Source organism: Notolabrus celidotus, chromosome 7 (assembly GCF_009762535.1).
Source record: "Notolabrus celidotus isolate fNotCel1 chromosome 7, fNotCel1.pri, whole genome shotgun sequence".
NCBI lineage: Eukaryota > Metazoa > Chordata > Actinopteri > Labriformes > Labridae > Notolabrus > Notolabrus celidotus.
In genome coordinates this window covers 11826832-11853820 of record NC_048278.1, presented here as the reverse complement: position 1 = coordinate 11853820, position 26989 = coordinate 11826832, and the positions used below count along the sequence as shown (strand labels likewise).

The window sequence follows — 26989 nt, the reverse complement described above, 5'->3', positions numbered from 1 at the left end:
TGTGGGTATGCAACCTGTGCCGTAAACAGCAGGAGATTCTCACCAAATCAGGAGAATGGTTTTCGGGGTCTGGGGTGCGGCATGGGAGCCTGGGCACCTCCTTGAACAACCTAGCCCCTGGAGGTGAGGCTCAACGGGATAGGAAGCTACTCCGCTCCAGATCCCAAGCCCCTCCCTCTGGCATCACTGGGCCGCTGGACGGGGCACAGCCCCCCACCGGTGTTACAGCTGCCAAGGGTGCTGACAACATGCCTGGGACACGCTCCCAAAGTGAGCCACCTAAAGAAAAGTAAGGCATCAGGATACACACTCAACATATTTTAAAGTTACTGCCAGTAGAGGATGTGGCACAAGCACAACCCATAACCTTTTATTCATTAGCATGACGTAAAGGAGAATTGGGGATTTATTCAAACTGAGAAAGCTAGGTCTGCTTGTGAGCTAAAGCTTTTGTTTATTTTTTAATCCTTCGGGTAAAAAATAGATCTGTGTTTGTTCTGGTTTAACCAATAGAGAAGCTAGGTCACAGTTATTTGTCTTGAGAGATCCTGGGTTCTCTCTCCACTCTGCTATTTGCATTCAGTGGGTGAGTTATCAATATTTCATGTTTACAAGTTTTAATCTGAGGGGACCAAGGTTTTGCAGCTTAAATAGAAGAATAGTTTTATTATCAGACATTTGTGTCTAAAATTTTCTTTCCTTTGAATTTTTATTTTCAAGTTACACAGATGCCAGTTTATACCTTTGTCTGAAGACTTCATGATATATTGGGGTGATTAATCCTCTCTTCCTACAGGAAACGGCCAGTTTCCCTCCACGAACAAAATGGTAAAGGAGGAATGGGACGTGGAAGTGGCCGCAGAGCTGCTGGAAAGTTGCCATCTCAGTCGTCCCTGGATGATCGAGTGATGTCTGGGGACCGGGGAGAGAGACGGTTGGGAGAAGGACGGAGGCTGGAGAAGATCCATTCTCAGGACTATGAGGATGGGCAGGAGAACTATGGTCTTTCAGAAACCCATCGGAGACGTCCGGAGGATGAAGAGCAGAGGGAGCGCCAGCGTCGTGAAGAGGAGTTTCAGAATCGTTACCGTAGTGACCCCAACCTGGCACGATATCCAGTGAAACCACAAAAGGAGGAGCAGGAGATGCGCATGCATGCTAAGGTGTCCAAGGTCCGCCATGAAAGACGACATAGCGATCTTGCTATCAATGAGGTCGGACTTGGACCTGAAGGAGGCGGAGGTAGTGCAGGTGAGGTGCCTGAAAACCGCCTGGCAAGGAGGGGTGGAGGTGGAGAGGGAAATCGCAATGCTGGCTTTGAGAACCACCGAGCCTTCTCTGTGGAAAGGACCGTGGGGGTTGGAGGGGGAGCTCCACCTGCAGGAGGTGGAGTGAGATCAGGACCTCAATCTGGGGGACCGGTGCCTCCAGATTGGGGTCCAAACAAAGGTCGCCTAGAGCCCAGCACTATACGGACACCAAAGGACAAGGGTGGGGATAACCTGCTGAGGAAGGACTCTCAGAGCTCGGACCAGTCTGAGTCTTTGCGGCCGCCCCCTCCACGGACGTACAAGAGCAAGCGCGGAGTCAATAAGAGGCAGATGTCCATCAGCAGCTCAGAGGAGGAGGGCGGCTCCACGCCCGAGTACACCAGCTGTGAGGACGTGGACATGGAAAGCGTCAGTGAGAAAGGTCAGTCTGACAGATGTGCGCACTCTACAAGCTTACTTTGCTAAATATAGCCAAAGTTGCGTACCTGGTATGTTTGCCGCCATCCATTTCCTTACATTAGACACTGTTTTCTTAAAGTTACTACTAAAGCTAGCCTTAAAGTCTTAGCCGTCTTTTTCCACTCATGAAAAGTTCTTATAGTTATTCCTTGATCTGCTCATATGATTGTCAGTGTGAGAATGTGTAATCTCAACACTTGAAGCCTCAGCCTGTACCACCCACTGTGTACCCAGTTAAGTGTGGGCAGGGTTAAAGCCACATCTATACAGGTTTTGTTGGCTAATTGTGGCAGCCAATACTCTGAGAGATCCCAGCTCAATGATTTGGTAAGTGATCAGACTCATTTGTGTCACTGAACCGTCAAGGTTTTTCTGATGAAAGATGTTTGCTGAATGATAATAAAACAGCCGTGTAAAATAAGAACACCATAATCCCCATCCCCATCAATTGCTTGTCCTCTTCCAACACTTCATGAAACAAGCATCTAAAATAGCTTTGATAGTAGATTTACGATAACGTGCAAAAAGGCTGAGAGATATAGGACTAGGATTACTCCAATAGCAACACAGTCTAATTTCTGACTAAAAACCTATAGGATGAGTGACAGGATAATGCACCCTCCCGGAGCCCACTGCATCACTCTCCCTGAGTGTCATCTACACCTCTGTGCTGAGGCTCAACCTTGCTGCTCTCAGGACAGCTCTCATTTATTTGAAGAGTCCCTGTGATTTAGGCCAGCAGATTTGTGGAATTAGGCCAGTGGCTCGCATGCTATGTAATACTTAGCAATCATCCAGTTGCAACAGCAAACCGTGGTTTACTAGCTTAAACTCAGCATGACTGTGTTTCCCTCCTCGCATAGTAACAGCCGGCTCCTTGTTACAGATCTGGTTTTGCCGCTCACGCCGTTGCAAGAAGCAATTCTAGACACCGCTAAAAGCTACAAGCGAGTGTCTGGGTTTGAGAAGCAGTATGTAGAGTTTGCTGTGCTCCATCAGCTTATACGAGAGGCCTGTTCCAGATGTTTTAATCCAGATTACTACAGCTAAGGGGCTGGTAATGGGTAGGTGGTGTGGATTGAAATTATTAGCTGTTTTAAACACTCTTTGGCTAGCTGAGCCTCACAGGAGGACTTCCTTTTCTTTCATTAATGGCATTCAGGAACTTTTGCACGATGATGTTCTGTATTTCCCTCTCTGGAAGCATGAAGTTAAGTAAAGTAGTAACACAAGGTCAAATGCTTTTAGAAAATCATGTTTTTTATTTAATGTTACCAGTTTGGCCTGAGCTGAGCATGTTTGAGTGCAGATGTTACAGTTTTTGCATCAGAAGCTTTAAATTTAGGATGGCCTGGGTGTTACTGCAGGTTTATGAGATGTGATAAACAACCTTATGTTATGTGTCTGCAATTAAAGGAGCTCATAATAAAGGATTAATAGCCTCACAGTTGTAAGACTTGGACTGTTTGACAATTCAGTTGCTAGTGCTCAGATTAATGAATGACACAAACACCATTGGTGGATTTTCACCAAATCCTGCACATTTCTTCATTTGTTTGATATTTCACTGGTGCTTTTATTGGCACTTCACCTTGTTTAATATATTGCATGGCCATAGCTTCCATGAAATCCCCCATTTGTTTATGAAGCAGAGTTTTGAAGCATATCGTTGGCGGTGGCCGTATTAGAAAAGCTGACTCAAACCAAATTCTGGTTGACCTAGCAAAACTTGAGGTTTTTTAGGGGGGGGGGCTTTTTGCCTTTATTCGATAGGACAGATGAAGGGCGACCCCTGGGAAGAGGACTGTAGCCTCTGTATGTGGGGCGCTTAGAATGCTAGGCCACCAGCGCCCCGTTGAGGTGGACTTTTAGTCTCCCCGCTAACAGCTACAGTGTGTCCACCTGTCAGTCCAATCAGTCGTACTTCTAATTATGAGAAACTCATAATCTTAATATCTTCAGAACTGCTGACTTATAGAAAACTCTGTAATGTGTGTGCCGATAGAGAAATGAGCTAATCAGACCAAAATCGTTTTTTTTAACCAGACTGTAAATATGTTCATTTTTGCCGTAGAGAGATCTTTTTTTTTAATTGGTGTGTATTTGGTTTCCGGTACTTCCGGAGCCAGCCTCAAGAGGACACTTGAGGAACTGCAGTTTTCAGCGCTTCCCCTTCAGCTATATTTCTTAAGGCTGATTTATACTTCTGCGTTGAATCAACGGCGTACCCTAAGCCGGGGGTCCGCGTAGCTCCCGTACCTACGCCGTGGCCTACGCACGTAGCTGACGTGCACCTCCTCCAAAATGTAACTCCCCGTAGAGCCGACGCGGACCGCAAGCTCTGTGATTGGTCCGCTCGGCGGCTTTGTCTTTCCCGCATTTACAACACTTCCGGGATCCCGCACATCGGCCGCACATCGGCCGCACATCGGCCGCACATCGGCCGCACATCGGCCGCACATCGGCCGCACATCGGCCGCACATCGGCCGCACATCGGCCGTGTATTTCATCTCCTCCTCTCTATTCTTCATGTAATCATGTCTGTATGATAAACAGCAACATGTATCAGCTGTAGATTAACATAAAACACTCTGAAACTCTGTGGAAAAGTAAACAGAGATCGTAGTGGGACCGGAAGCAGGCGGCCGGCTATCAGAGAGAATTCTCAGGCGTTTTGGCGGAGAATTGCTGCGCGACACAGACACACCGACGCACAAGTATGTGGGGCTCATGTCCGCGTCAGGCCCTGCTGCGTAGGGGAGACGCAGAAGTATAAATCAGCCTTTACAGCTGGAGGTTGCCGCTTGGTTATTACCAGCCTCGCGTCAGCTCAAACAAGTCTCGGTTAGATATAAGTTTTAATATACTTCACACATTACAAACACTTTAGGGGTTGCATCAGCTGAGATAGTTCCAACTTAATCATTAGTTACATCTTAAATCTTACACTGAGTTTGCATCGAGTCCTCTGTAAAACACTGGTTGTGGTTCATCATTTAAAAAGATGGGATAATTTGAAGGTTAAGGAGAAGTTGATGATTTCAGTGCGGTATGGCAGCTATAGTGCGTCCTCTGCTCTCTTTCCTTCATTAGAAACCAATGATGACTTGGATTTGTACTTCTGCTTTTATTGTCTACGTGCAGAGACAATGTCATAAGTACCATTATTAACATATGTTTTGGTAGTACCATTTCACTGTTGTTAATTTACACTAGCTGAAGATTAATGATATAAGCTTTATTTATCCCCGAATCAAAATTACTTCTCTTGTTTTACCTACCTTTGTGTTGCTGTCAGTTGATGAATGAGAGTTCACGACAGATATTTTAAGCCATAAGTCTTTTATGAGGCAATCAGGTACCATTGTAAACCCTGTAACGAATACCCAATACAGAAAAGAGCTTTTCAGGGATTGGCAACAGGAAATGAAAAAGTGATTTCTGCAAGTTTGCTAGTTTAGACGTTATGCTCTACTAGTTAGAATGAATCTTACGTTGTACAATGATACCATGATGCAACCAAAGTTACTCACTAGTTTGTATCAAAGTATCAAAGTGTGTTTTGTTAAATTAAGTTAAGACACAGCTTATAGAGAGCTGGCAACAGGACTGTATTTTCAGTGTAATATTGATCCATCTGTTGTTTTGCAAACAGAGCCATATTTTGAGTAAGACATCAACATCCATGACCAAAATGCTGAGTCTGTGTAAACCTTTACAACATTTTTTTCAGCTACACATGACAATAAAAAAGTTGTAATAAAAAAAAAACACTGATTCAGAGCCGAATACGTCGAAGCGTTGGTGCACAGAGAGCTCAAGTCTGATATTTGTTACTGTTTATCACAAAACAGACATGATGTAGGATGGGACATTGTTATGTAATTTCCATGCAGAGCAGTAGATTATTTGTGTTAAGAAAATCTCATTGCAGGATTATGTAGACAGTTTTACTTAGTGGTTTCCTATACATGGACTGGATCCCACGAAAAATACAAATTCATCTCCCAGATGTCGGCTTTAATGACGCTGCAGATTAGGAGTAAAAAGGAAGCGGGGAGTGATTTGATGTAATTGGGTTACTTCCTCAGTGTAAAGATGAACACAGAGGTGATAATGGGCAGAGGAAATAAAAGGGAAAGTCTGTTAGGATGACACTGTGCCCCAGTGTGCTGCACTTAAGCTAATGTATGTATGTGTGTGTGTGTGTGTGTGTGTGTGTGTGTGTGTGTGTGTGTGTGTGTGTGTGTGTGTGTGTGTGTGTGTGTGTGTGTGTGTGTGTGTGAGATATTCCCAGGTTTGCATTAATTACCTTAAAAGTCCCCGAAGAGTCCGCATGAAACCATCTTTCATACACTGCTGGTCTGAATCTGCAGGCTGGAGCTGTGTTTGTCAGCGAAGTTATCATTGAAACAGCCCAGTTTGTTTCCCTAACAAATAGAAACAATGCTAACAGTACTCATTAGATTCAAACATTTAATCCAAGTAAAGGACACAAGGAATAACAGCCTATTCATCTTCAGTCATTGCTAGGAATCCTCTTCACCTAGCTCTCTCTGAGGGGATATTGAGGGAAAATGTACTGCGACAAGAGAATATGTCGATGGCAGAGCAATGGAGGCTAGAGTATCCCTGAGCGATAAAAACTGAAACCAGAAAGACTCACGGCCTCTGGCTGACCAGTCAGTTGGCTGGAGTCAGTGTCCTGTAAGCCATTTGGCATTGGTAGATGCTTATTGTGTCACACTCATTTAGCCCACAGCATCCTCCTGGTCTGATAGTTTATTTTATTTTTATTTTACCTTTATTTTACCAGGTGAAAAATGTGTGAGAACCAGTTCTCATTTAAAAACGTGACCTGGCCAAGAGGCGCCAACAACATAGGGATAGTAGGAATAAGGTTATGATCTATTAATTCTCAGGCCTCATCCTGGACCTGCAATGTGCTCCAGAGTCTTCAGATCTGCTAGAAAATGCCATTTCACTGAGTTAAAAAATAAGTGAAATGCAAAAAGGATACAAGCTATTCATCAATTGCATGCCTAACGACTGATTGGATGTTATCAACCACCTGACGGACAGGTCAGCCAACATGTACTAGAGGAGAAGATCATCAGCATGATCGTGCTGAAATCACAGCACTCATGTAAAGTTGGAACTACATTCACAGGTTCCACAACTCTCATTCAATCTACATTGAACTCTTTGCACAACAGACTGTGACTTCATGCAGAGGGATGTCGATTTAAAAAACATAGCATTAGCTTGCTTGTCTCAGTGCTCAGCATTAGGTTATGATAACTTACTGTTTGCATTTAGAAGCTGGATCCAGAGCATATTTGCTTCATGCAGATGGAAATCTAAATACACAACCATTCTTTACTCAGTGTTACCAATCATCCTCAGATTTTACACATTGTATTTATACTGAAATAACATTATGATTGTAATCTGCCGAATTCATAACTTTCATAAGGCACGATGTAGTACAAGGTTAACGTGATCTTATAGTTAAAGTTTTGTTTTGTTTTGTTGTTGTTAACTGGCATTGTTAATGTGTCTGGATGATTGGATGGGTTGAACTGAACTCACCAGACATGCTGGAAACAAGTGAAAAAAAGTTGAATGTGTTAATATTACTAAAAAACATAAAGAGAACAATGCCATGAAATTATGAATAATTGTATTGTGGTTAAAGCAAGCCAAGTTGAAGCGGGTTCAAAGCCTTGTCATGAAGATAATTTTCTGTTGGAGGGATTTTGTTAAGCTTGTGTATTTTATAGACTTAAGTTGTAGAAGTAGCAGATTGATCCCTCTATGACAGATACAACCCCCCCCCCCCCCCCCCCCCCACACACACACACACACACACACACATACACACACACACACACACACACACACACACACACACACACACACACACACACACACACACACACACTTACACTGTTCATCAAGAACAATACTGTACATTAATACCTGCAGAGAGCTGATCCTTTGATGTAGCATCAGTTAGAAAGCAGCCCAGATTTTGTAATCTGCCCGGCGTGTTCATCCTCAAACATCAAAACCCAGACTCAGCAAGTTCAAACTGTAGAGTCAGCATTTATCCTCTCAGGCATCCTCAGTGGACCTCCACATTTGAGATTAGCAGCACTGGAGTCATGTCTACTCAGACTTTTTTTTCTGATCTTCACCACCCATGCCCTCATTGGTTTACCTGTCAGAGCAGTCGTTTTCTATTTAGCTTCCCACTAAATGTTGCTAAAGATGGTTTTGATAAACCGGGGTCCATGGGTTTAATTTCCTTCCCAGAAAGTTTAAGCTATTCTCCAACATCTACTCCCTTTGCCAAAAACTTCAATTAAATCCTTCATTTAGCTCTGAGCGAGGCTCGAACATTTCCTTTACCTTGAAACTGAGGATCCTGTTAGTCTTTGAAGCCTCTGCCTGATGTCATCTGCTGTTTTTTTATTCCTGTGGTGGGAAAGTGGCCATGAACATCGCAGGCTGCTCTGGTCGGATGTTGGGCCTGTTAGTTCTTCTACTTGAGCCGACAATCTGTCAGTGTTAATGAGAGCTGGGAAACTCTGACAGTGACTGCTGTCTTTGTCCCTGCCAGGCTCTGGCAGGAGTTTGGGACTAACATGCAGCACAGTGAGTCAGTTTGATTATGAACGGGGTTATTTTTTTCTAGCTCAAAGCGAGAATACAGGGCTTCTTCTTTCTTAAAAGATCCACTTTTTGACTTGTGTTTCATTTTAAGAAGGATTCAGAGCTAAATGTTACTCATGGAAGAAACAAAATAGTTTTTAGATCAATAGAATATTTTCCAAATTGCTATTTGGTTTAAAATCAAGATATAGTAAATAAGGGGCGTGGCATACGTGGAATAATGCAGAGTTGAGCTGGTTGTTAAAGCCGAGGAACTCCCCACTTTGTGTCGTGGTCCTGTTCACCTTGTTAGGGTTCCAATCTGCTAGAACAATCTGCTCATGATACAGTATCCCTTACTTTCAGAGAGCTAGTGTCTTGTGCCAAAAGAGATGGACCTATCAAGTGTAAAGTGTTCAGCTTCTTCATCTGATGGATCTTTGAGAAGATGAATAGGGTTAGATCCAAAAGGAAAGGCTCCAAACTGTGTCAAAAATCTGCTTTCATTTTTTTTTTTTTTAACACAACAAGAAAACATTGTAGTATTTTATTCCTTGTATTAAAACCATACAGTGTGAAATACCGTGCTTATACATGAAAGAATATCTGCTCGGGATGGACAGAGATATAGTGCAAATTTAACCCACTTTCTTTTCTCTCTGTACAGGTGACTGGGACTGTCATTCTCTAGATCCTACAGTGTGGCATGTAAGTTTTGGCAAAACTTGACTGACATATGACACAAGGCCTTTTTTTGCTGTATAGTTGAAAATATACACTTGGATACATTTCTTCTTTTATCATCAATCTTTTTTCCACACTGTTTCATTAAATGCTCCACAACTTTTCTGCAGCATCCAGTTACGTGGCAGCCATCCAAAGAGGGTGATCACCTAATTGGAAGAATCACACTTAGCAAGAGATCGGCCATGCCCCGGGAGGCTGGCTCCCTCCTTGGCCTAAAAGTAAGCAGAGAACTTCTCACATTCATACTCGGATCACTCTTGACTTTTTAACTGCATTCGTTTGTTGTGACTTGAATGGAGTGCCTACAGAGGAATCACTTGATCTGATGTGGACTTCATTTTTCTGTCTGTCCTTTATGTGCAGGTGGTTGGAGGGAAGATGACAGAGACAGGGAGACTTGGAGCCTTCATCACCAAAGTTAAGAAAGGCAGCCTGGCGGATGTCGTGGGACACCTACGAGCAGGTGTGAATCTGTTAAATATACTTTCTCTGCAGGAGTTATTGTACTCCCATCTTCCCTTGGGTCATAATGGTTTAATCAAGAAGACATTTTGTAAATAAAACCAAAAACATAGCCTGACTGTTTGCTTTGACTCCTATATACATATTTTCTGGGGGGCATAATTTACCTTTTCAATCAGACATATAAAGTTGTTTCTGTAATTGATCTGGTGAAATATCTATTTTGCTAAAATAGTTCATTTAGAAAAGACAAATCACAGCCTACGTAGTTTGGCACTGTGATTTTTACATCCTTTAGCTTACACTTAATGATTTATATTATGAAAGATCCACAGCTTTTACTTGCTCTTTTGATAACGTTGAGGATCTAGAACTGCTGAGGATCTAGCAGGTGTTGGATTTACACAATATAGAAGGATATACAAAACACCTTCACAGCTTGCTAGCTTCCTATATCCTACTGGAATATAAACTTACGAGCATGATGCATATTTACAAATTCTTCTAATAAAGGGAGGCTTAAGTAGCTCTCAGTTTCTTTCAGCTTTTGTCTTGGATATGTAGTCTCATTTGAGCAGGAGCTCTCAGTCTAGAGAAAACTTAGAGCAGTGTACAGTAAATATGTGTGGGCTTTTTGAAATAGGTTCATTTCTGGACTAATCACAGTGTGAGACTCTGCATGCAGTAGTGCACCATTCAGTGTCAGCTTTCAGATGCCACTCAGCAGCTGCAAAGAAACCCCCGCAGGATGCCAATCAATTCCACAAATTAGTCTAAAAATAGTTTTGATCCTAAATATTTTCACTGAAATTTAACTAGGAATGAGGTTGAGTCCAAGATGTATGACTTCATGAGAGTACCTGGCTTATTGTAGACATCATTGTATCATCATCATCATAAGCGTCAACCATCTTGGTTTCAGGGGACGAAGTGCTGCAGTGGAATGGGAAGTCGTTACCTGGATTAACAAAGAAAGAAGTGTACAACATTATCCTTGAATCCAAGGCTGAACCTCAAGTGGAAATAGTTGTTTCAAGACCTATAGGGTAAGGTCATTGTTGTTAATATATAATGAATATTGCTGAAGTGCTTGTATCATGGTATTGATTTTCTCTGACAGAAGCTTCTGTTATGTCTCATTCCTTTATCTAAAAGCTCTATCCACCGAATTATGTCCAAAAACTTCTTGAGAAAAGTGTATAGAGCATATCAGTAAGTAGTGTTGGTTTAATGGGTGGAGCCCCTTCATGTCATGTCTCCCTGAAATCCTAAGATCCAAGAGACAACCGTCCCTTTCTGTCCCATGACCCACCTGTAGATGTGATTAAGACTGACTGCTTGCTTTTATTCCTTCATACAACTGTTGGTTGACATGAGCCTTTTTCTCATTCATCTTTTAAAGATGAATGTAAACCAAAGTCCTGTCTTTACATATCAAGTATCTGGATGTATATTTGATACCTTGAAAGTCGTGAAGGAATTCACTGAGTCTCTTTCTCATTTTACAGGGACATCCCGAGAATCCCAGAGTCATCCCACCCTCCACTAGAATCTAGTAAGTTTTAATATGAGTAGCTTTATTTACACTGCATACTACTTATCAAAGTGAGTTCTGAATTTAATAAAGAAAAAATAAACTCCTTCCACTTTATACTGCTCTAATCACACATTTTGTGAGTTTTTGCCTGCAATGCATCAGACCCTATCATCCATCCCAGTGGCTTTGTCTGCCTACAGCAGCTTAATGTTATTTCTACAGGCTGGACCTGGCTGACCCCCATTGGTCAAGGCCCAGCCAACAGATGCTCGGATGGATTGTTTATTGTAACATATTTTTTCTTCAACAGCTGGCTCCAGTTCCTTTGAGTCGCAAAAAATGGATCGTCCCTCTATATCAGTGATGTCCCCTACCAGTCCTGGGACCCTTCGAGACCTCCCCATGGTACTGCCTGGACAGCTCTCTGTGAGTATCTGAAATAGAAGGGATGGAGGCATGTGGTTCATATGTATGGGTAAAGATAGAAATACAGGCGAACGATGATCACCCCCCCCAACCTGCCCTTCACAGGTGAAACTGTGGTACGACAAAGTGGGCCATCAGTTGATCGTCAACGTCCTTCAAGCCATAGACCTGCCAACCCGACGAGATGGACGACCTCGCAACCCCTATGTCAAGATGTACTTCCTTCCTGATAGAAGGTAATGTTGATGTTACTTTTTTGAAAGTCCATTCAACAGAGACAATGAATCAACAATACTCTGCCTGAATTGTACCATTAGTGAGGATAAAGTCAAACAGATATCTGTCCACTGTTATTTCCTTAAAATACTGAGGTGCTGTTAAGGATCACAACTCTATTATATTTCATCACTTTGGCTTGGACACACCAAAAAAGGTCCTGGGTTTGGTTCATTGCTGTTACACACCAGCAAGGTTATACATTCAAATTCCAGCCAAGACATAACAAGAACATACTTGGTTTGGTTTGAATCCTGGCTTTGGAACATGAAGAAGGTTTGAGGTTCAAATCTTGGACACGCAAATGTTTCCATGAATGGACGCAAATGTCCATTCATGGCTGTGGCACCAAAATGGTCCTGATCTCAGACTTATATTAGGCTGACTAAGTATGTCCTGGATTGTTCTGTTCTAGTGATAAGAGTAAACGGCGCACTAAAACAGTGAAGAAGAGTGCTGAGCCCAAGTGGAACCAGACCTTCTTATATTCCCATGTTCACCGGAGAGACTTCAGAGAACGAATGCTGGAGATCACAGTTTGGGACCAGCCCAGAGTCCAGGAGGAGGAGAGTGAATTCATGGGAGAGGTGAGAGACACATAGTCATTTCCTGTCATTGTGCTAGATGGCACAATGGTCTCAATTCCAGATAGAAGTCTTTTACCTGTCAACCCTCTGACTCTTCTGCCCTTGTCCTCTCTTAGATTCTTATCGAGTTGGAAACAGCCTTGTTGGACGATATTCCTCACTGGTATAAACTCCAGACTCATGACGTGTCCTCTATACCTCTGCCCCAGCCCTCCCCATACCTCCCACGCAGACATGTCCATGGAGAAAGCCCGAGCAAGAAACTACAGAGTATGCATGGTTATATTCTATGCTTTATTGTACAATTTAATCTCTGTTTTGTGAAGATATGGTGTGTATGGTTGGCCGTGTGGCTGGTAACCTTTCCTATTCTCAGCTTTCTCTGTTGTGTCTGACAGCAGAACCTCTCAACCTTATCCTGTCCTGTCATGTGTGTGTGTGTGTGTGTCTGTGTCTGTTGTGTGTGTTTGTGTATGCAGGGTCTCATCGCATCATTGATACAGAGTTTGATGATGGTTTGATGGTAGTGGATAAAGGTGGGTGGGGGGCATGGTTCTTGAGCATTACTTTGTATTAGCCTGTAGGCGTCCAGCACTGGGTGAGAGAACTATTTCTTTGCATTCTCCATCAAAATACTTCCAGCCTCCTTATGGCGCCATTTAAAAGGTAACTGCGCTGAAATTAGAATAAATTATCCTTGCTGCATCAGCAAAAGCAACACTACAAAGATGCTAGCAATTCATCATAACACTACTGGACTGCACACTATTGCCGTGCACAGCCTTTATAGTGCTGCAGTTCAGCAGTGTTCTATTTTTCACTGAGGCTGCAGTGAACAGTTTCTCTTCCTCTGCTGGGCTGTAGAAACACTAAAACACTGAGTGCATGGTAGACTGTAGAGCTACAGTTGTTCACTGACATTCTCCTGCATGAGTCCTGCCCTCACTGAGAGGACACTAAACATGCACAGTAGAAGCAAATATAATCACACAACTGCTTTGTTGTTGGACTGTTTCTGCTGTGACTTAATCTCCTGTCAGATGACCGTGGACCTGGTGGAGATGTATATATTACTTTTTGTGATTCATTTTCATTATAAAAAGCCAAATGGGTGTGGTTTGCTTTTGGTTAACATGGTGATACTATGTTCACAGTCTCTCAATAATTAGATCAATAATTTACTTATTTTGAATATATAGCCCAGACTGTGATCTTGCTCTCTGCTAACATTGTAACATTTTCTGGACACATTTATTTTGTACAGGTCTACTCTTGTAAAATATCTAATTGTGAAATACTTGTTTTTCAAAGTGTAAAAAAGAGACTAGAAAATGTGTGAAATGAAATTGTTATGAAACATAATAACAGATAGCTAGGGTTATTTTTTTTCAGCAACAAAGATAGGAAAATGCACTGATGGGGATTCTGATTTGAAGTGTTGCCTTACTTTTTTGTTAAGGTACACATCCTAGGTAAAGAGCCCACACTGAGTAAATGTAAAGACAATAGAAAACTAGAAATTGCTTAATCTTTTAAAATGAATATATTTCAATTGAAAAGAGTATAAGATACAAAGAAATCTACGTTCAAGCCATGGATGTCCCAAAACAACCAATGTCCCTGTCACTTTGAAGTGGATTTAAATCGGGACTAGCCAATTAGTCTAAAGTTAAGCAAACCTTTTTAGAAAAAAATGTCAAAATGGAGCACAATTTATTTAATGTGGCTAAACACATGATTACAGAGCCCCCGGGTATATGCTGTCAAATTGCTTTGCTGTTTGGCTAACATTAGAAGAGCTAGCACCCCCTGTCTTCAGTCCTCTTAGCAGGCTACTTACACATAACTGTGCTGGTTACACATTGCTCCAGAGGTTACCAGACAGTGTACAGACAACTTTATCTTCATTTTATAAATCAAAATGCTGCCAACCGTGCTGAACAACATGATGCCGTCTGTCATCTTTGCTTGCTTACATCCAGGTAGTAGAGAATTATAGCGTCATGTTAGTTGCCTGGGCAACAGCCCGAGCTAGTGGTGGATGCTACATCTAAGCCGCAACACAGAACCAGCATTCCAGGCATTAATAAAAATATGAATAGCTAATTGGCGCAAAAGTTAAGACATTGAATCGTTTAGTTGGCTTAATGCACCTCCCTAGTTCAAGCTGACAATAACTATTCATGTTATTGGCGTGCACTCATCCTGAATTTGAAGCCCACATTTTATTTCTGTTTTCCACAGCCCCTTTGCTTTTTTGAATTGGTGTTGTGTTATCTGCATTGTTGGATATTTGAGAGAACTCATTGAACTCAGGTTTGACGGAGACATTGCAGAAACAGTCAGCTACTCAGGCTATCTAATGTGACCAGCTCACCTGTTTGCCAGCTGGTCATTTTCCTGTAAAACATCCAGATGTGATGTTCTACAATCTGAAAGAGAATGGCAACTGTAGCGGTAGACAGTAGCTCAAAAGTGGTACACGCAACTTGTGCATTCTTCTCAAATGAAACACAACTAATGCCTAAATGTGTGTGTGTGTATGTGTGTGTGAGTGTGTGTGTGTGAGTGTGTGTGTGTGTGTGTGTGTGTGTGTGTGTATATGTGTGTATGTGTGTGTGAATCAATGCTTGTGTGTGCACTCTTTCCATGAATCAACACACATTCTTGCATAAAACATGTGTGTATGGATGAACTCTGCTTCTTTGCCCATGTGTGGGTGTGTCCTACCCAATGTGTGTGTGTGTGTGTGTGTGTGTGTGTGTGTGTGTTTGTTTACGTGTGTGTGTGCGTGCGTGTGTGTTTGTGTGTGTGTGTGTGTTTGTTTGTACGAGTAGATGCAGAGCGTAACTCCAGGGAAAGAGAGCGGGGCAGTACCTTGGCTGTTCCTGAGCAGCAGCGGCCCATCCAGCACCGCTCCCGCTCGGTGTCGCCTCACAGAGAGGACTCCTGCAGGGCTCGCTCACGGCCAGCACACGTGCCCATGCAAAGGTCAGCATCACCTTGCAAAATTACCCTAAACACATTTAGGGAAGTGTGTGTTGTCTGTTGACATGATATCTGAGCATCCATCAGTAAGAGTAAATTCTTTAGAGTCTAAAACATGCATTACATTGAAAACTTCCAGACATCTGAAATGTTTGCTTTTCAGTCAGTTTTTTGTGTGTTTTACAACAGCCTCAAACAGTTCTGATAATAAAACGCTAACTTGATTATACCGTTGTATGTTATATGAGGGGCTTGTTGGCTTGTATTTATTATGAAATTTCCACTCCCTCTTATTTGCCAGATCACTATCAGGTAATTAACAGTTTTGTTTATTGCTAATAGTGTGACCATGCCACAAATAATGATAAAATCTAATTTATTGTACCTAATAATAATAATAATAATAATACATTTTATTTATAAAAGCGCTTTAAAAGGTTCTCCAAGCGCTTAATAATAACTAGTGTTGTGTTAAATAAACGCTAATATAAGGGTATGGACAGGGCAAAAATCCACATAAAAAATGAGCTTAACTCATTTGGTATTTTTGTTCTTTCAGGAGTCTTGATGAGATCCACCAGAACCGCCACCACTCCCACTCGCCTTCCCCCTCCCGTTACCACGACTCCCATCTGGAGCACCAACGCTCTGGTGACTCGGACTACGAGTACTCTGAGGACAGGTAACCTGATGCTGGGATCTGTGGGGAAGTGTGGGGTTAATCTGTGGGGAAGTGTGGGGTTAGGTTATGGCGTTGTGTTTTAGTCAGATTTTCAGTTCAAAAATTCCAGGTGAAAAAATGTTGTATTCTAATGATTTACATGATATATATTATTCATTGCTCAAAAATTATTTAAGAAGAACATGCATGCATGGGGGATTGGTTCTCTTATTGGGTCAATCAGGAAGGATTTAAAACCAGCCAAAGAATAGTTGCGAAAGAATATATAGTTTAAAGGCGGGGTCTGTGATTCTGAAGAGACATCATTAGTGCCTGAACTCAAACACCACTCGCTCTGGTGGTCCTTCGAAAGCCTTAATCTCCCAAATTCATGGGTGAGCACTGTTGAGAGAGACTACAGATAAAGTGGTGAAATCACTGACTGTTTATAAAGATGGATGATGACCATTTTTACAAAAGTGAAGCCACAATACAGCTAAGATGACGCATTGTGTTACTGATACCAATAAGAGTCAGCAGGGGAGCTCCACATGCTTTTGCTTCTCTTTTTCCAGAGCTGTCAGATTTTCAATCTATTTGTACAATTTGTGGGCTCAATTTTAGTCTAATTAATGGAAAGCAGTTATATCATATCAAAATGCAATGTCTTTTCCTCCCCTGGAGAGGACATGAAAGAGGAAGAGTCATATTGGGGTCCAATTAGAGATTAGTCTAGTACAACCATACTGTGCTGTGATTGGCAGAACAATGACCCAGCAGAAACCACTGTTCATGTCCTATGTGAAATCAATCTTGTCTTAAATTTGAATCCTTGACCATGAATTCTTAAAAAACATAATGTCAGTACCCAATGTTAACAAATTGCATGGCTTTAAAATGTATGTGTTTTATTTAGACTTAGGCAGCAAAAGTGCTCTGTCAAGAGTGGAAAGAGATAATAGTTTAGGATGGAAATGATCAGTATAACCTTCCTTATAGGACACAAACAGTGGTCTGTTGTAAAAAAAATCTCACTGGCTCAAGCCTTTGTGGAAACTAGGGATGCTCCGATCAGGTTTTATGCTGCCAATTCCTATACTGATCAGCCATGAGTGCCAATCACTGCCGATCACCGATACCGATCACATGGACTTTCTGTAAATTTTTCTATTTAATTATGGTGAGTGCTACATGATCTGGGAAAAAGGAACCATAAAATCACTTTAATTTAGAGAAAAAAAAACATGTTTTTTCTTACTTCTTCAAGAGAAAAAATACAAAAACCTTGCAGGCACAACGCAGCAACTATTCAGTCAAAAGGACAACTGAAAAACACTTAAATGTACCTGCTATCAGTAACCCAATCTTTAACAGATTGGAAACATTAAGGCTCTCAACAGGCTAAATAGTGCAGAAAGTCTAATAAATAAAGGACAATATATCTCAAGTTTGTCTTTCTGAATATGCCATGTTTGAAACTCGTGAAACTTACAGAGAATGAGATTCCCTCTTTAGTGAGACGTTCGATGTGAGAGTACACTGTCTGGTGGAGCTCTGGCAGCGCTACGTCTATGAAATATTTACGTCCCGGTAGCACGTAGCGGGGCTCCAAGTGAGAGAGCAGTCGGCGGAACCCGGTGTCTTCCACCACTGAGAAAGGCTCATCTAGCCCGATGAATTCAATTATTTTTCGGGTTATTTGCTTAGCCTTCTGACTGTCACGCTCATACGGGCGGGTGTTGCCACCGTGGGCTGTGTTAGCTGCCGTCTGACTGATGCTGCTCCGGCTGTCTTCTATTCATTCACTGCCGTGAGCCTCGAAAACTCACCATACTCCGCCAAGTGTTTGCTCTTTAAATGTCTTATTAAATTGGTTGTGTTGAAACTTTTTAAACTTTTTTCGTTGCATACGTTGCAGGATGCAAACTTTACATCACTCTTAGACTGTCTAAAAGTTCCACACGGCAGACATGTTTGTTGTGGTTTGCCGCTGCGCGCCTGCACAGTGTGAAGGAAAGGGGGAGGGGGCACACTACACACAGGTCCTCTTCAGGCTGCAGGCTGCAAAGTATGAGCCACAGGTGATCGTTTTTTGTGATCGGCAATGAAAGGCATTGACCGGCAAACACGGATCACATACTTTTTCACAGAAATCGGCCGATAATGATCGGTGGCCGATCGATCGGAGCATCCCTAGTGGAAACATTGAAGTCACATGTACTAGCCAATCACAGCAAGGCCGGGTGGGATCAGGCAGTGCTGTATTTGGAAAATATAGTTTTTCAGTAAGGCTATATAAAAGTAGAGATTTGTTTTTGTGGCCTCACAGAAAGGACAACTAGCACAGTGTTTGGGCAGTGAATTTTATACCCTAGGATTGCATACCCTGCCTTTTAAGATGGTCTTATTTCCTAATATTTAATCAAGGTTGAATCTGTGTCATTTTAATGTGTTTAATGTAATTATTTCAAACTAATTCCTACTAATACTACGTACTAACTTGTCATTGCAACACACTTGGTTTGTGAAACCATTCTGTACTGCTCATTTGCAGACTTAACTGAAGTATCAGATTTATGATTTCCTGGTTTCTCTCATTCATAAATTCACTTTGCCTGTCTGAGTTGCCATCCTCTTCTGTTGTGTTTTTCTCGGGTTGTTTCTCATTTGTTCACCCATCGTCATGGCAATGACAGTGAGGTCCTGGAGATGCACAGGTCTATCCGAGGCGGGAGTGCCGAGTGCCTGCATACAAACAGGTAAAAATCAAAACAAGAACAAGACAATGATTCTCATTCAGTTTTATTTTCATGAAGTCTGTCATTTTATCATCATTTTCATCCTCATTATTCTTTAACTGCTCCATTTTAACACTCTTAATGATCATATTTTTATGCAAAAGCAATGTGTTTTAACTACTGAATGGGCTTTAGACACTGAGGAGTGTATGTCTGCTCTTTTGCAACTGCATGAGTACAAAATTCAAAGTGTCACATTGAGGCTTAGCTGTAGCGATCTCACAAATTCATGTCTGACTATCGTCCCTATCACATCAACTGAGTCATTTACACACATACACAGCACACTGATCACTGTGTGAGGGGATTAGTAACCTGCTTGGTGGCCTATCTCAAAGAAGGCAAAGCTCTTTTGATTAATTTTCTTTTACTTTTTTGCATTTGATGTTGTCACTCACAGCAGTTGTGCATTGTTTTTCCCATCTTTTGTTTCTTGTCTTGCTTTACGTGCATGACCTCCACCCATACAAGCAGAGGCGTAGGTAGATACAACAACACACTCCCCCCCAAAATGCCCCTGTTAGTTAATGGTATCCATAAAGACATTTACAGGTAAGCCTTTAGTGCTGGAGAAAGTATTGTGTATCCCTCTCTGTGACTGTGCAGCTTTTCCAGACTCATTTGTGAAGTTGGTGGGTCATTTGGTTGCTTCAGTGTCCTCTCACAGCAACAAATGCCCTGATTTCCTCAGACCACTGTGCTGCTTGTGCTTGCTTTGGTGGGAGTGTGTGCAGAGCTGCCATGACATGGTGCTGCTTGGGCTAACTATGTGGTTTTTGTTGCTTTTCCCATGCAATCCTTTAAATCCATTAACTATAAACTATCACTTTACATCACTTCTGACCACTTTCAAAAGGCCTAGCATAGCCAACTCATTCAAGTGTGGCAAAGAAGGCTTTGAGTTAGCTTTTAAGTGGGTTGGTGTTTGAGCTCACATGGACAGCTCAGATCAATTTATGTGATGTAGAAGTAGTTATACCATGTAGACAGAAAAAAAAAAGAATAGATTGCTCCCCAGTAGGCTAGATTCTACTCATAAGGTTCTGAGTCTGTATATAAATCCATCTTGACCAACCCATGAGAGGCCTCCTTTGAAACTGAGGGAGAAAAATGGACGCCCCCCTCACTGGGTATTTCATTCAGGCTTGCTATGTTTTGCTGGGTGTATCTTTTCTACTGATTAGCTTCTTGGTTGTACCAGCTGATAACAGGAAATAATTGGTGTAGTTAAAGGAGCTGTTCCGTCAAAAAACTGAATAATTTTAAAACCTCACCATTTGTTGATGTTTTCATGAAGCTTTTTTGATGATTGGACTAGGCTCAAATGTCTGTACATCTTGAAAGTACTGTTGGCAAGCATTTTATTGACAGGGTTTCCATTTTTCTTGTGATGTCAGGCTGATGTCAGGAAGTTGATTGAAAGATAATGTTGGGAAGCAGGAGTGGATCCAGACTTTTTGACTACGGGGGCTCAACTGACCCATTCAGGGACTGTAGCCTCTGTTCAAGGTGTGCACAATTTATCCTCTGGGCTAAACCAGCACTCCCATCATGGTGGGCACTATTAAATCAAATTAAACACATGTTCTAATGCGCATGGCGCAAAGTGAATTTTGGCGTGTCCTCCCACATTTTGCTAGTTGTGCGGCACACAATCTGTAAGTGTAAGTGAGGCACAGGACACAAAGAGGCTTGATGAAGTCCCTTGATTAATAAAGGTTTTATTTGAGCGTATCATGAATCAAACCAACTAATATGTGTAGTATCCTTCCCATTCTTACCCATATACGATTGGCAGTTAAGATTGATGAACTAGTGTGTGATTTGCCCTTACACTGCACCCCTCTGCACATGATGACAGACAGAGATGTCAGTTTTTCCGTCTCTCCTAAAATGCTTAAACTGCAGTGTGATATCTCATGTTAAATATGAACCTTCTAAAGTAATTGATCTTAATTTTGTGCTGCTTGTTGCTGTCCATATGAGCCTGCACTCTCTTACTTTTGTTACACCATTCATGGCAAGCCTCCTTACACAAGGCTCACCAGTCATTTGAAAAAATGGTGAATGAAACTAGCATTTTTCCGGCTGCTAAATATCTTGTGTTCACTTTTATCTTTACAACATCTAGTCTGAACTTTTAAGTAAAATTCTAAGAAAAAGTCATGAGTCCAATCATTTTCTCAAAATGTTTTGAGTAGGAGCAACTCTGTACAAGTGAATACAGCCACTGGGGTTTCACTTTCCTTTAGACCTTCTTTGTCTCTTGCAAGCCCCAGTCTACGTTATTTGAATTCTAGTGAATTGTATACAAACACCATGAAATTAATCTTAAGCTAATGGCATGGCTTGGAATGGTCAGATTGATGTAAAGGATAAGTGAGTCAACATTAATAGGCTACAACAAATGCAAACCATGAAAAACCAGTTCTGTGCTATTTTTTAGATATTGACTCCAATAAAACACATCAATGCACGTTGTTATTGAGCATACTTTATCTACTAAGTAAAAGCTCACAATCAACAGTCATATTTGCTGAAATGCATCAGTCTTGGTTTCATAATCACACAGAGCACTTCATCCATGCAGTTTCCTCCATTTCTCTGTGTTCCGCTCTAATCCCCTTCGTGGCTCTTCTATACATTTGACAGATGTATAGTAGCTTGGTTTTCTCCACACATGCCGCCTGGACGGTTTCACATCGTGCATTGTGTTATATAATCAACATTGCATGTATTCTCCCCTATACACAGTCTGTGTGTAGGGTCAATCCACAGGGAAGGCAGGAGGAACCATCACAACTCTGATATAATGAATTTCTCACTTTAAGATCACAGACAGGTTGTAGTTCATCTCTGTGTGGTGTTTAGTGATCACCAGCATTAGAATTATACTTTATGATGCTCCATTATCTGATTATGTGAATGTTGCTTCTGTGTGTCTCCTTTTCCTCTGCAAGCTTAGTTTCATCCTAGTGTTTCTTCCCCCTTTCTTGTTTTATTTCTGCCTATTACTGCCAGCTGCATGTGTCATTATTGTTTTACTTTGCCTTCTTTTGCACACGGGGCTTCCCTCTGTCTGTATTGGGCGGGGTCTGGCATACAGCTCCACCCTCCCTGCATGCCTAAAGGGTAAGCCGCCCCCCAGGCAGGAAGGGGGCGGCACCATGCCTCGTAGCATCCTTACACACCGTGTGCTCAGGTTCACTGATGAGGTCACGGTTAGGTAAGAACATAACACGCAATGTCTCCTCCCCTGTCCTCCCCCATCGTCCCTTCACCCACAACCTTTTCCTCCTTGATGTGTGGTGACAAACAAAACAGAGGCTTAAACATGTGCTGGCTTATGGAGTCATAGAGTGCCATTGAAAACAAAAAGTCTGTAAAAGCTGTCAAAAAAAAAATTGTTAAAGGAATCAATAAGAATACTCAATGACAAAAAAAATACTGGAAGAGTACACCCATGTGGAAATATTAGGATATTTTTTATTTGTGTTAACTCCATTTTTTCAATTATTTTCACTCTCTTTATTTATAATTATTTGTATTTATGCTTATATTTATTCAAATGTTTCTAAATTATTTTTAAGCATAGAATAAAAAAATGTCTTATACAATTTTTTGTATTATGTTTACATAACTTGCATCAATAATATTTGTATATAATTGGAACCAATCTGCTTATCTTTCAGTATTATTTCTAATTTTTTATTTACATATACATTTTTCATCTTGATATTTCCAAATTATTCAACATCACTTATTTTTTTTGTTTGTTTTATATATTCACAATTATTTTCAATTTTTTTCAGTTTAAGGCACGTTTATGAAGCCATACTAGCAGAGCTTTGAACAGACACTAAACTCTAAGCCCTTGTTGTTGTCCATGTGAGGCATTTGTCCTGGAAACATTAAAGTGCGGTGTCATGCGATGGCGCAGAGCCAACCATCTGTTGAAAGTAACTGTTGTCACAGAGCAGCATGACGTGACAAACATGCAGCTGTGAGCGAACACCCGCTTCTCCTTTCCTCGTACACTCACAAGCAGTCCCCACTCCTACTTAGACCTGGTTCCCATGGCAACCCACCAACCTCCCATCTGAGTGGTCTCACAGTGTATGGCCGCGAGGAATGACTGCCTATGATAAATGGAGAAACAGAATCAGAGCCATTACATGTAACTGCACTGTCTGATGCTCTTTCTTATTCTCTCTCTCCCTACTCCTCTCTTTTTAACTCTGTCTCTCATTTTCCTCCTCTTTCTCACTTTCCTTATTTTGTTTTCCTCCTACTCATCATCTTTTATTCTCAATCTCCTCTTCTCATGCTTGGATCCTCTGTCTTTGTACATCTTGTCTCCATCTCTATTTCCTTCTCTCTCTGTCTCTGCTGCCATGTTGTGGCGATGCAGTGACCTGCAGCCGTCGTTGGACAGAGTGAGGAGTGCCAGCACCACCTGTCTCAGACCAGACACCAACTTTCACCCCTCTGACAGAGACAGGTATAAAAAGACACATTCAAAGAATGCAGCATTTACAGAATGCTAATAATACGAATAGGGGGACACCAATTTTCTCAGCTGATCTGATTTTTTTTCTATTCTAAGCCCCCCCATCAGTCTTTCTCCACTAGATGGCAGTCCAAGTTACTGCATCATGCTTTTTAACACACCTCAAAACACAGAAAATATGCATCAGGTCATAGGACAAACCTCAAACTAAACAAAGTGCAGATAGCTACAACTTTTTCAAATACAATAATTGAGGTAGTCTAAGATAACACATTCCAAAGGCACCTTTCAAATAAATTAAAAAAGAAACGGGTTACAGGACCCTAAAATATACACAACACTGTTCGTCACGTTATGAACATTTGGTGAAATGCAGCGGTTAAATTGGCAGCAGTGTGGGACTCTGACATTTCTTTACAGAGTAGAAGAACTTGATGTTTCTGAAGTCTTTGTTCACCACACAGCTTTTAGGATCAGCATTGACATCAAGCTCACATTAGATGTGGAGATTTACTGTCGGAAACTTACTAATGTTGCGGAATCTGCTTGTAGTATGTTGCGTGTGTCTAGACAGGAGATTTAATATCTCTGGCAATGCACCTACTTGTGACTATCTTGAGCTCAGGTCTTCTATTACATTTCTGAAGCCTATAACTTAGACTATGGCTGGTCATCCAGTGCCATGAATTCCATTACTTTCCTTGCAGTGGGTTTGTTTGTTTTTTTATTGCTCATGAATGAAAGTGACAGGCTGTTAGCTGACTGGGCACTCTGGCTATCATTAGCTATAGCCACAATTAATTGTATTGCACATTACAAGCTTTCTGTCCCCTTCTTAAACTGTGTGAAACACCCACGGAAGACATGCTGCCAAATCGCTGCCACTGTAACAGCAGGTGTTTGACTGTGAGTCTGTGATGCGTTACGTACATGCATGTAACTTGCTACAAGGAGAAGTCAAGCCAAGCACAGCTCAAGGCAGATCCTCTCGCTGCCGATCGATTCGCTGGCCTGCCAATCGGTGCACCTCTAATTAAGAACAGTACAGAAACGAGGATCATCAACTTACCTAAATTCAGTCCCAGCTTTGAAATCTTTTTTCTGGACTTGCATGTTTAAATCATGCACCATTATTGGGTGTTATGCTGCATGTCTTTACTTTGGTTCACTTCAGGTGTTCCTCTAATGTATGAATTAATTATCCATTAGACAATTCTGTTGGAAGATAATTTAACTATGATTGAATTGGGAATATATAAAATACATTAGATTTAAAAAAAAAAAAAAAAAAGACACACCAACAGCCTTCTGTTCACCTTTGCAGGTTAAAATCGACTTCTTCGATAAAACCCCAGACCTATACCTGTTCATGTGTCTTGCGTTAATGTTACTTACCATAAGGAAATGGATGGTGTTGTTTGTTTGGTGATGAAGAGCAGCATAGTTTTCCAAAGCTATGAGAGGGCAAATGTCTTGTTTATCTCTTCATCACCAAACTGTAACTTTCTTTGCAGTATTATTTGCTTCAGATGGTGATGGTGATGGTGCAGGTTTTAGGTTGCTTTCTGCATTCATTTTAACAGTTGGAGAATCTCTCTAAAAAAGGTTCTGGTTCACCTCAGCAACCAGTAGCAGTTAATGCAGTGTCACTGCAGGTGTTGCGACCCCCACTCTACTCCTTCTCAATTGCTTTTCTCTCACTCTCTCTCTCTCTGCTAACTTCACTGTAGTTTAAACCATACAATAAAAGTACAGACTTTCAGCAAAATGATGCCTTAATGAAGGATTAGGATTTTGGACCAAACTGGAAAATACATCGGCTACATTTGCAGAAAAAGTTAGGGTCAATATTTTGCCCCATGATCCTGGTTTTTAGGGCGTTTTGCGTTTTCGCTCTTGCCCCCTGTTAATTTCTGACTATGATCATAGCATTGTAGCTGCAGCCATGGTTAGGTGTGCTACAGTTTAGACACAAACATGAGCTGCATTTTAGGTCTACAATGATTAAAATAGTCCTAATTAATTTAACTAAGTATTTATCTTGGTGCTGACTAGTGGTGGTGAGGATTTTTGATTGTTTAGTCGATTATACCGGCACATCTTTAAATAAGATCAACACCACTGTTCAATGGTCTTTACAGTAGTCATGCTACTGCAGAGAGACTTTTGTAGGAGCTACAACCAACAGGATGGTTATGTACCTCAGCCCAAACTCCAAATTAAATGAAACACAGGTTGCCTTTTAACAAAACCCAAAAGGTTGGGATGCTGTATAATATTGATAAAAACAGAATTTGATAGATCGAAAATCCTTTAAAACCTTTATTCAACTGAAAATAGTACAAAGACAAAACTGAAATATGTGGTTGTTTCACATCAATCCTTCAAATAGACAAGTTCCCAATTAATAAACTTGTTTATGCTTCAAGTGAATGAATGAAGTGTTTTTCTGACATGAAACTGAACATTTCAAGCCTTTACCGACCCTTTACTCACTAACATCCTCTCCTGGTGTTCCTACCTGTGGATGCTCCTCTTCCCGACCTCCGCCTCTCTAGGTGCTCCATCTCTTTGCCCCACAAGACTCCCCCCAGTCCCAGGATCTTAGTTGAACATGTGGCCCCTGAGGAAGACAGGTATATCAGGCCTGCCTCTCCTGCTGCCCCCCTATTGCTCTGCTTTCTTGCTTCTACCTTTGAAACTGTAGAGCTTGTCCTGTAGTATAGATGATGGTTTTTGCACAGATCTTGTGATCAGCAGTGTCCTCCTTCCTTCCCTGTAAATATTTGTGGTCTAATGTCGTGTAATCTCTCCTTTATTGGGCTGCACCTGCTCTTTCTGTTCTGAATTTTCAACTTCTTTGGCTTCAAAGTGTTTTCTTTTCTCTGAAAATGTTACTGGTTGAAAAAAAGAATGTGCAGTTCTCAGATATGTTGCATTTAAAAACCACAAAAACCAAACCAAAGTCTTGGTTTGAGTCTTTTACGTTATATCACATCAGTCAGTTCTCAGTTTTTCCATGCTGTGGGTCGTCACTCTCCATCTCGTGTTTGTTTTTCTTTCACTGTGGTTGCTGTTTGTTGAAACAGGCAGTGTAGCAATTCATCAAGCCCAAACTGTCATAGGAGCAGCAGAAAAAGCCTGGAGGGAGACAGGTGAGCTTGTACATTCATTCATTCATTCATTCATTCATTCATTCATTCATTCATTCATTCATTTACTATATTGTATATACTGTCATCCCTGTGGCTTCTCCCCTGGAGAGAAGAGAGTTGATAATGAGTGATGGACTGTCAAAGCTGTAAAAGTGACGTTTTTGTGTTTTCTTTAATTTCATGGGCAGCTTTCCCTGTACCTGATTGTTGGCCTTTTAATCAAAAAAAGTTTCCTCATCACAATTTAAGCTATAAATACACTGTGACTCACAGCTACAATTTGTGATTTGATCTACACTTCAAAAGACCTTTGTTGTTGCAGTTGTTTTTCCCCCTTGTGCTGATTAAAGTTTGCTGGAAGGTCTCGAGCTAATTGACGGTTAACTGGGGAGTTGACATGGCTGGAATTTAATAAGATTCATTCCCTCCAAAAAACTTAGTTGTGATGCTACAG

At 41.4% G+C, this 26989-nt stretch overlaps 1 protein-coding gene across 5 annotated transcripts in view; it reads left to right on the top strand.

Moving 5' to 3' along the window:
• rims1b (regulating synaptic membrane exocytosis 1b) overlaps window positions 1–26989 on the top strand; it is an 83105-nt gene that overhangs the window by 42740 nt on the left and 13376 nt on the right. For 4 of the 5 annotated variants that reach the window (XM_034688623.1, XM_034688622.1, XM_034688625.1 and 1 more), the window contains exons 3-19: window positions 1–289; window positions 797–1692; window positions 9056–9096; window positions 9243–9353; window positions 9499–9598; window positions 10520–10643; window positions 11106–11152; window positions 11445–11560; window positions 11666–11796; window positions 12252–12423; window positions 12540–12693; window positions 15261–15414; window positions 15971–16093; window positions 18769–18831; window positions 23282–23371; window positions 25939–26016; window positions 26470–26535. The exon at window positions 1–289 is cut by the window's left edge and continues 4 nt beyond it. In XM_034688623.1, the coding sequence (XP_034544514.1) occupies window positions 1–289; window positions 797–1692; window positions 9056–9096; window positions 9243–9353; window positions 9499–9598; window positions 10520–10643; window positions 11106–11152; window positions 11445–11560; window positions 11666–11796; window positions 12252–12423; window positions 12540–12693; window positions 15261–15414; window positions 15971–16093; window positions 18769–18831; window positions 23282–23371; window positions 25939–26016; window positions 26470–26535 (2755 nt within the window). The remainder of the gene's footprint in view (window positions 290–796; window positions 1693–9055; window positions 9097–9242; window positions 9354–9498; window positions 9599–10519; window positions 10644–11105; window positions 11153–11444; window positions 11561–11665; window positions 11797–12251; window positions 12424–12539; window positions 12694–15260; window positions 15415–15970; window positions 16094–18768; window positions 18832–23281; window positions 23372–25938; window positions 26017–26469; window positions 26536–26989) is intronic. The other variant, XM_034688626.1, reaches the window with a different exon arrangement.